We start from the raw sequence: 10,462 nt of genomic DNA, 5'->3' as shown, positions 1-10,462 counted from the left end.
GTTCATCAGGCATATCAATGTGTTAGCAATGCACGATAAAGCAAGGGTTAAAAATCACTGCTGGCTCTGGTAGCGAGAGAGTTTAAAATGGATTCAATCCCATACAAATCGCTGCTGCTCAGAACAACCGCTCTCAGCAGACGCCGGGCAGTGATAGCAAATGACTTTATCGCTGCCCGTCGTAACACTATCTTGGAATGTAAGATTTTGTTTTAATCACTGCTGGTTGTTTGTTACTCCAATACTATTGGAGGACTGAATGTGCCAATGATTGTATTTGTGTATAAAGAGAGTGTTTGTTTTGCCTTTTTCCCTATAAAACTATAAACACTTGGAATAATTGACTCCCTGTTGTACAGGAGTCATGGTGGGGCGGAAGGAAGGGATTACCTGCTGTCCATACCAGTGTAACTTCAGTGTGTTGGTCACTGAGGGAGGCGGCTGCCGAGTGACGATGCTGGATGGGAAGGACTTTGTAGCGCTGCTGAGGCAGTAACCGAGAAGGAACGCAGCAGCGTCCAACTGCTTCTTGTCATCTCTCTCCCTCTCTCTGAACACATTTTTTTTGGCTCGGACTGCATTGCATTTACAGCAGCTTGTTTCACCCCCTCCCTTCAAAAAAGAAAATCCTTTTAACAATCTCGACTTTTTTTTTCCCTCTTGTAATCCTCTTGGCGATTTGAGACGCGAAGCAAACCGAGCACTTGTACACAGTTTGGATACAGACAGGCAGATCTATTTTTCAGGGGTTTTTGGAACAGATTTATCTTGTTGGATTCCCCCCCCCCCTTTTTTTGGTCGCTTGGAGTTTTGCCTGCACCAGGTTGCCGTTTGTGGAAGTGCTTTTTTCTTGTGTGTGCTTGCGTTGGAGGCTCAGCTCGGACTCGCTATGCGGCTGTGTGTGGTGTTCTCTCCGGCCAGAATGGGATCTGGCCCCGGCTCTCAACTGACGGGCTTTTACCCCGGCAGGTGGCTCATATTACTCGCGCTCAGGTTACTTTTCCTTGTGCCTGCAGGGGAGCCGGTCGGGCGCAGTGACAGCAACATCCCCAAAGCAATGGACAACGTGACGGTGAGGCAAGGCGAGAACGCCGTTCTCAGGTAGGAGACAACTCCATCCCGCGCATTTCCGACCACGGAACCGTTGTATTAAAATAATTGCATGCAAAGTTTGATACCTTGTCACTTAAAACCTCTCACTGCTTATATTACATATTGTTTCGTCTACTTAAAGTGAGCATTGTATGCGTTTTCATATGTAGTTCTGTAGTCGATTTGCCGGATTAATATTAATGGTTGGGTTTACTGGTGAATCCCATGCAGGGAAGGAAGGGATTATGTGCACGTTAGATAGCTTTCTTTTTCCCAGGAATTCAGCTCCAGTTTTGGGTATTGCTCAGACTTCTTGGGAAGCGCCTCCGGAACAACGGCTGCCCTGTAAAACTGGTATTTTGCTCACTTTATCTTCCAGCTCCTGAATGCGATCGCCGTTGTTTTCCTTTGATGTTAATGATATTAATTAGTTATCCGGAATCGCGGTGTGTATATGTGTGAATCTTCTACCGGTTAGAGTCAGATAATTTATTTACACTTTTCTCACATTCTTGGACAGCGTCCAAAGTGCTGTCTCCCGCCTTATTTGCAACTGCGTTGATGCTTATGGGTTTTCTTAAGTTTCCGGGAGGATAGGTAGTGGGCGGGGTGAGAAAAAATGAATACCACCCCCCCCGGCAAGTTTTCCAAAATTATGTTAACGCTTTGAAAGTCTGAACAAGAGGATCGTACTTGAAGAATATCGAGTTATTTCAGTAAAGAAGAAATGCATTTGTGCCTTTTTAAGAGATTTAAGTAATGCTATTTTCTAATGTTATTAGTTCCAAGCCAAAATGTTATTACTGTAATTTATTCTTCGTCAGAGAGAGTCAGTCAGTCGTTAACTTGTTTGGAAAAGACTGTAGCCCTTTAAATAAAAGCTAAAGCTGTTATTGTTGTTGTAGTCAGAAATGTTTGGATATCTATCTTTGTGAGAATGGTATCAATAGGCCAATTTGTATATATTGGCTTGCACTATGTAGCCTCAGTGCAGAACACTCCCTCTGTTCACTGTTATTGATTTTATTAATGCAATCCTTCTCAGAACAGCCATATTGACACAGAGGCACCCTTTGAATGATAGTATTTCTGAAAAATTATTATTCTTAATGTTATGTGATAGTAACAATAGTCGTGACAGCATATAATGTTATTAATGCATCGGCATTGGTTTGAGTATCTCAATATAATTGAGGAAAAGATTTCAAGCTTGTAATTTTAAGTAGTTTATCTGATTCCATTTTCAATAGTTAGTAAGGAACATGGAATTGGTAACTAGGTAATTACCATTTAATTTAGCTTTTATCAGGCAGTGTAATATTTATGATTATTTTGTCACTAATATTTAGATTTCTTGACTGGTACAGGGTCTGCGGGGAAATTACTGTGATTTTGGTTTTCAGTTTATAAAAAAAGTTACTCCTACATGTAATCTTTATTGATCATAAATGGATTCACAAGGAGTAATATAAACTTGTTTGGTAACTCTGAATATATTCCTTTTACTTCAGAAGGATATTACATCAGATTCAGATTATGTACATGGAAATGCACAGTGAAATGTGTTATTTGTGTTGACAACCAGCACACTCAAGGATGTGCTGGGGGCAGCTGGCAAGTGTCACCACACATTCCAGCACCAGCACATGTCCACAATGTTCATTAGAACAACACAAGCAGCAGCAACAAGAAGACAAAAGCAAATCAAGTCTCTTTTGTACTCACCCATTCACCCATGTGGGTCTCCAATGTCACTTCAAATTGAAACAAACTCAACAATCGTACATAAGCAAAAAGTGGCTCTTTTTGTGGTATCGCGCCGTAGGAAAATATTTAAGATGGGAGTTTGTTTTGTCATTGATAATCATTCAAACACTACTAATTTTGCTTGCTTAGGGGTTACAATTCACTTCCAGCAGGATGCAGATTCAGCTGTTCCCACTTTATGCAAACAAAGGATATGGGTAATATATGGTTATTCAATAAATAATTTGTAGGATCTGCTGAGCATTGATGCCCATTTCTATGCATTTCCATCCAAAGATTCCTTGAACAGCTCTGCAGTGTTTCAAAATTGTACATGTAGTTATTGTGGTCACAAAGTCATCTTAGGTACTGCATGCCAATTGGATCACCCTCCCAGCAGAACCCTTCAACACCACAAGGTTATTTCTGATAATTGACTAACATTCTTGTGCATTCAACACATTATGTAAATATCAATTTCATAACAATGGTGGCAGAAATATCATTAATTATGAAATAACCAAATGATAGTTGATCTCTTTCTGAATTTTCTCTGATCTGGTTACACTGTATTGTTTGGTGGAATGCAATTGTCATTATTTAATGGGACCACTGCAATTCAAGAGAATAGTAGCAATGTTCTCTTTGTTCCACATGTGGATGTCTGATCAAGCTTTGTTAATTCAAGTCGTTGACAAAATTTCAATTGCAGAAACATGAATATCCCATCACATTTTTACCGGCAAATCCAATGATAAATCATGGGTCTCCAAAGGTCCTTTATTTGCTTCAAAAAAAACTGTCCACTAACCACAACCCAATCACACTGTAAGCAATGGAGGATTACCCTTATGGGTGTTTCTATTACTGACACTAAGCTGCCAAATCTTATTATATTTTGCAGCAGTGTGATGTTAAAGGTGTTGTTGCATGAATATCAATTATCTAATGTGATCTTGCTAAGTGTTTGAGTCCTGAGGTAAAGCTTGTTTCAGCATTCTACCTCAGTCAGGGAACTTTCATGAATTCTTGAGCAGGCTCTATATGAGGAAGCACAAATTAATTCACCTACTGTTTATTTTGCTAAAATTATATTTTGAACTTGGTGAGCATGTTGCATGATTGGCGAATTGCGTGGGTGGATTGCACTGAGACTTCCACTCCAGCAACAGTAACAATTTGAACATGCCCCATAACATTCATCCCTTTCCTTCTCTGGGTTTCCCAGCTGAATTTGAAAAGAAAACAAAAATGCCCCACTTGGAATGCAAAGGATATTTACAAATTGTAGTAACATTTGGACTATCCTCAGCTGCTTGCAAACCTAGACCTTCGGTAGTTACAATCAAAGTGAAATTGAACTCTTTATTTAGTTTTCAGGAGCACTTCAACTGAGATGGATGAGCAGAATGCATGACCTTCAACAGAATATCTTAAGATGCATGGAATGAGAGAATTTGTAATATTTGTAGTAGAACATGGAAACACTCATCCTGTAGTTGAAAAATATTTTATGAATGTTTATGGTGATAATTAATGTACAACTACAATCATTTACCCATTGGGTAAAATTATGAAACATTTTGCAGAGTTAATAACGAACTGTTTTTGTTTATTTCAGTATTTAGCAATGTAATATCTATATATCATTTGGGAAGATCAGTTTTAGATTTGCTGAGGCTATATGATCACCATCAGTTAACTTCTATATAGAAATTCAAATGAGCAATCTCAGTACATTGGGGAGCAATCTAAAGTTACATTAAAATTGCAAATGTTGGAAATCTGAAACAAAATCAAAATGTTGGAACCTTAGCTTATTAGGCGACATCTGTGGCAGTAGAAACAGTTAACCCCTTCTGACCTGAAATATTAACTGTTTCTTCTTCCATGGATATTGTCTGAGCTGTTGAGTGTCTCTAGCGTTTTCTGTTTGAAAAGCAAATGGGGAAAATAACAATTTTTGTAGCTCCTAATAGAATTGATGCTGAGATATATCCAAGGATGTGCTGGGACATATTATCAGTGATGTAACTTGGGGTCATCAGGTGCTCTGGGTCTTTCAACATCAGATACTCTCGCCCTGCCAATGTTGATAGGGCCCTGGCTTGTGTCCCAGCAGCATTAGTCCACGGGTCACACCCCTTGATCCAGAGCCATCTGGAGGCTCGCTCAGCAGTCTCTGTGATGGTCCTAATGGCTGCTTTCTTTGCAGCCCCCATAATGCCAAGGAGAGAGTTAGTTAAATAGAAATTGGTAAAATTTAAATCTAATGCACTTAAGTAAAAGGGCCCAACAGGGTGGCATAACTACTAGAACTGCTGCCTCATAGCTCCATTTTCTGGGTTCAATCTTGACCTCTGGTTCTGCCTCTATGGAATTTATATGTTTTCCTCTTAACTGCATAGGTTTCCTTCCACATTCCACAAATATGTTGGTTTTAAGTTCAAATTTATTATCAAAGTATTTATGTTTTATAAAACCTTGAGATTAATTTTCTTGTAGGCACCCACATAACAAAGAAATACAATAGAATCCATGAAAAACCAACAAAGACTGACAACATCCAAATAATCCATGCAAATAATAAAAAAAAAATTCTGGTATAAGATGGCACTACTGAAGGTGTGGAACAGCTTACTGGTAGTTCTAGAGGCAAAGAATTTGACTAAAGCATTATTTATAATGTCTTTTCTGAAGCAAATTATGGTGAACTGTCGCCGCAGATGGTGGCGAGGCTGGTTCGGGGGATGAGCTGTGCTGGGACATTTTGAGCCACAATGTGTTTGAGCCAGGGGTCACAGATGGAGTTGGCATCACTGCTGGACATGGAGTGAGCGATTTGGAGAGCAGGCAGTGCAGAAGAATTTCGATGCCCATCTACCTTATCCGGCTGCAAAGTTGGATCGCTCAAAACGCCGAGCCAATTTGGTGAGATCGAGAATGGTGTCAAGCTGGGAGGCACAGGCTTATCGTGGCACCAGGGTCCAGGTCCTAGAGTGAGGCACTACCCGGTGCTTGGACAATTTAAAATGCCACTCCAGATAGACTGCAAGCCCGAGTCTCAGCACCAGAGGCAAGGGTTGGGCTGATTTTGTTCACACTCCCTCAAATGTTCATTCCTTGCTCGGTGGCGCTGAGGCTGTGAACTAATCTGGCTGCTGTGTATTTTTGCCTCACTGGTGTGATGAACTGAGACTGAAGCTTGGGCCTACTCCAGTGAGAAGTGAGGTAGATGGATGAAATACGTGCAGGCAGGATGGGTTTAGGTGGGGGAATCTTCGCTGGCATGGAGAAGAACACTGGTTTGTTTTCTGCTCTGCTTTAATCTTGCTCGACAGTTTAATCGGCATGAGGTAATGGAGCTGAGCACGGGTACGTTTTCCAATCTTGGGCCTCGATGCAGCATATGCGTGCAGTAATGGCTGCCCCCGTGATAGCTGTACCTGCATTCTCAAGAGTCAAGTTCGCCATATCCTTCAAGAGGTTGCAAAATGGGAATAATGGAGCTGAGCATGGGTACGTTTTCCAATCTCAAGCCTCAATGCACCACCGGCAAAAACCGTAGCTCTGTTCTTGAAAGTCAAGTTTACCAAATCCTTCAAGAGATTGTAAAATCACGAGTTAGGTGGTTTAGCGGGTTCAGAAATACATTTCTTGAAGGGAGGTTACAGGCGATGGATTGCAGTGATTATAGTTCAGAAGAAGTATATCTCGTAGAGTATCTTGTAGTTGTGTGAACTGCCCACAAAACAGCACCATGGGTCACCAGCACCATCTTGGATTAGTGGGTAAATAGGCCTTGATGAATTGCCCTTTATATGAATGATGAAATCTGGAGGTGTGGGGGCTTAAGTGATGGGTATGTGACGAGGTTTGGGTAGGATTAGTGTTGAAATGGGAATGATAGTTGGTACAGACTTGGTGGGCTCAAAAGTCTGTTTCTGTGCTGTATCTCGTTGATGATTCTCTCTCCAATTTTATGATGCATTGGTAAGTTTCCTAGGTCTCAGTCTGACTACCAAGTTATTGGTAAGGAATCACGGCCAGGTTATTAGATGAAAAACTTAGGAGGACTGGACCTTATTCAGAGACATGAGAAACCCTACCAAATGGAGAACTTTCATAATTTAAGCAATCCTTAATAAATGGTTGATTTCAGTAATGGTGACTATAAAGCTCACGGATTTTTGTAAGCACCCAGGTGCTTCAGTAGTTTCTGTTAAGGAGCTGACTGCATTGTCCTTGGGTTGCAAGTGGCTCCTGAATCTCAGCAATGTGGCTGATGTGATTGTTCTTTTAAAGTGTTTCAGTAAACCATGATGCCCATTGGGGGTTGGTATCTGCACTCATTTCCTGTGATGATTTTATTAAAAAAATAAGTTTCAAATATCATGGGCCTCACCTCAACTAATTTTACTCAGTCTCCTATCTACTAAAACTGAGCAGATGCCTCCAGTCTCAAGTTGCTGAGCACAGGTGTACTCTGGATGGTGTGCGCTTTTAATCCATTCCGACAGATTATTAGACAGTGCTCCAGATAGCTTTGAAATTTAGGGAGCGTGGCCCTCAAGGTTGGCAGAAACGTTTTTGCAAAACAGTTAAAAAACAGTGAATGTAGATAACATCTCAATTTGCAACACCTGTAAGATTGACTGTTTCACGAGCAGCGCTGGCGAAAGTGACATGTGAAGCGGATGTACTGGTCTGTCATTTTAGTGGATGACAAAATATTATCACACCACAGGTAGTGTAATGAAATTGCTGTTACTTTTCTGCCTCAGTTTCTTGATTTATATGTGTGACTTGCTACTAGATTAGAAGTAAATCACATTTTTTTTGGAAGACAAATTTTATTGCCCTTTTATTTTTGCATCAGGATTTATCTGTAAGATATTAAAGAAATGTCATGGTAGATTGACACATACTGTAATATGTACTTGTGCAACACACACAAAGTGCTGGAGGAACTCGGCAGCATCTATGGAAATTAATATGGAAACAGTCAACGTTTCGGGCCAAGACTCTTCTTGAGGACTGGAATTGAAGTGGAACATGCCAGAAAATGTGCTTATGTTGACTGCTGAAGGGAAGTATATGGAAACAGAAACATTTCTAGGCAGGTTTGACTATTTCACTGTCTGAAAGAATACTATTGTGAAAATCAAAAATAATTTGCATATTTGGAAGGATATTTGCAACCACTTACAACCTTCCAAATCTTGTTATACAATATATTTTGCTGAAATATGTTAAAATTGTTATGAGTAGCATGAGCCTATGTATGGAATTGTGAAATGTCCATCATTTTTGAGATGTTGTCAAAAAGCCTTATTCCTTGAGTTATTTAAGTTGAACGCTTTCCGGATTTAGCTCAGTTGTGTACATTTATAGCAGTGGCGTCATTATGAAGCATATTGAAGCACTAGATAGAAAGCAGTGCTATAATTAAACACGTTTGGGGTACTGAATTGCCTTTTATATTACGCACCTGTGAGTCACAATTTTTTTCAAGCATTAGGGGCAGACTGTTACAAATTAATAGAAGAAATCTAATATTATCCTTTTCAGAAGGCACTTCAGCATTTAGATCTGCAGTTTTTCCTTTAAAGGAATTGAGGGAAAATTAGTTGCCTATAGGTCTGCAGTTTCATGGTCTGTACACTTAGTGCACTCAATTTAGCAGGCTCTTTGGGACACCTTTTAAAGTTCAAAGTTAAGAATAGCTATGACATTACTGAAAGTGCATTGATGTACTTCGATTTTTTTTTCTGCTTTATCACTCCTCTCTTTTCCCTTTTGAAATGGCATCTTAGAACACTATTCAATAATTGAAGCCAAATCCACTAGGTATGATGTTCATAAGTTGGAGTTTAATTGTCATTCAGCCATACATGTATACTCATGAACACAGCCAAACAAAACAGTGTTACTCTGGGACCAAAGTGTAAAACACAGAACCAACAGAGATAAACAGCACAAGGCACATATAGCACATACAAGATATCAATCAAATATAAGAGGCCTTGGTTGAATAGTTCTAACAACCTTTTTGATGTAATTAAAGAAATATCCAGATGTGATGACTTTTGCCAGTAAGATCAAAACGATCAGTGAATGGCACTTTGGAAGTGCAGGGATAATAAGGTCAGAAATTATTGGTGAAACAGTGAGTAGATGTTTGCAGCAGCATAATCTGAATATCTCTCATTTTATAAATTCAGTAGCTTCAAACTTCACTTTAATTCTTCATTTTCCCTGGGCTGTTGAATTCCTGGCTCTTTATTTTCCTGTTTCTAACAGCATATTTTGACTTCCACCTATGTGGTAATGTGCTGTATTTTTTATTTCATTGATCTGTTCACCTTTCTTTACTAATATATTCACTGTCTGCATTTGAACACTACTGGAATAATGTTATTTAATTGTTAGCTCTGTGTTATTTTCCTCTTCCGTTTATCCTGACCTGTTGTTGACTAGATAGTTGTCATCACAGACTGCCATTTGTTTTTTTGAGTCAACCACATTGTGATAGTCGTTGTTTTCTTCTTGCTATATTTCACCTGCCATCCTTGTTCCAAAGGCAGTACACCCAGGAGAGCAGATTTCTTGGTGAAGCATCTCTGTGATCCAGAATACAATTCTTGTGCTTTTGCTGTTCTTTTGACTTGACAATATGAAGGAAAAGCAGGAGCTTCATTGGCATGATTCTTTCAATTGAATTATTTACACTGCTTTAGAGGCTATTTTCTATAAAATCCAATCCCAAAGTTGTCCTGATTTTTGAGTTGATGGGTTGCTAAATAATGTTGAAAAGAATCCCTTGTGAGAAGAGACAAGACATCACAGTACAAGATTATGAGTAATAAAGTGAGTATGAGTTAGAAATTGTAAAAACATTGACTGTTGTTATGTGATGTTTGTAGTCTTCAAAGTGTCACAACGTTAAGTGGTCAGTGCCAATGAACTTTTACTGCAAACTGCTTTTTGTAGATTGAGAGCTGCCTTTCAAATACCCTTCTGACAAACCATCATTTAAGCCCTGTCTCCTCCACCCTCATCTGCAGTAGCGGTTGCGCAAAGCCCAAGCATGTGTCAAACAGACTGGAACCAGTTGCCTCAGCCATATCCATTCCTTTCTCTGGGCTGCTGTGATAAACTGCCTATAATCACCCTTCCTGCCCTGATTCAGAACTCAGCCTTTATCCCATTTCTCAGTTATCTTCTCTCTTCTTAGTTTATACGCATCTTCGGCAATCTCAAATCTATTCCATTCAGTGCTGACCTCCCAACTTCCCTGCCGGATTCCTATTTTAGTTGTTCACTGTTCTCAACGAGTAACATTCCCCAATGGTTTCAATTACATCATTGTTATACCGTCCTTAAAAACAACCAACACATCTTCTCTCCAACCTTGCCCCTGACTCTTTTCTCCTTAAGGGCCTTGAATACAAGACATCTCCCAAATTCCAACCTCTGTTTCCACCACTCATGGATGCGAAAATGGCTCTAAGATCACCTGCCTTCTAGGTCAATGACCAAGCTTTCAAATGCACTGTATACTAGCACTTTTCACATTATAAGGTGGTTGATCTGGTTACCTCATTCAGCTGTATGACACCCC

The 10,462-nt window shown here is 39.8% G+C and overlaps 1 protein-coding gene across 5 annotated transcripts in view; it reads left to right on the top strand.

Annotated features, from left to right (window-relative positions):
- Nucleotides 1–480: 480 nt before the first annotated feature.
- The window catches only part of opcml (opioid binding protein/cell adhesion molecule-like), a 1,007,280-nt gene continuing 997,298 nt past the window's right edge, over nt 481–10,462 (top strand). For 4 of the 5 annotated variants that reach the window (XM_072238355.1, XM_072238354.1, XM_072238352.1 and 1 more), the window contains exon 1: nt 482–1,101. In XM_072238355.1, coding sequence (XP_072094456.1) covers nt 890–1,101 — 212 coding nt within the window. In that variant the 5' untranslated portion in view covers nt 482–889. Of the gene's footprint in view, nt 1,102–10,462 lie in introns of all 5 variants that reach the window. The other variant, XM_072238353.1, reaches the window with a different exon arrangement.

This window comes from Mobula birostris, chromosome 20 (genome assembly GCF_030028105.1).
Source record: "Mobula birostris isolate sMobBir1 chromosome 20, sMobBir1.hap1, whole genome shotgun sequence".
NCBI classification, from domain to species: Eukaryota; Metazoa; Chordata; class Chondrichthyes; order Myliobatiformes; family Myliobatidae; genus Mobula; species Mobula birostris.
This window is presented reverse-complemented; position numbering and strand designations above follow the sequence as displayed.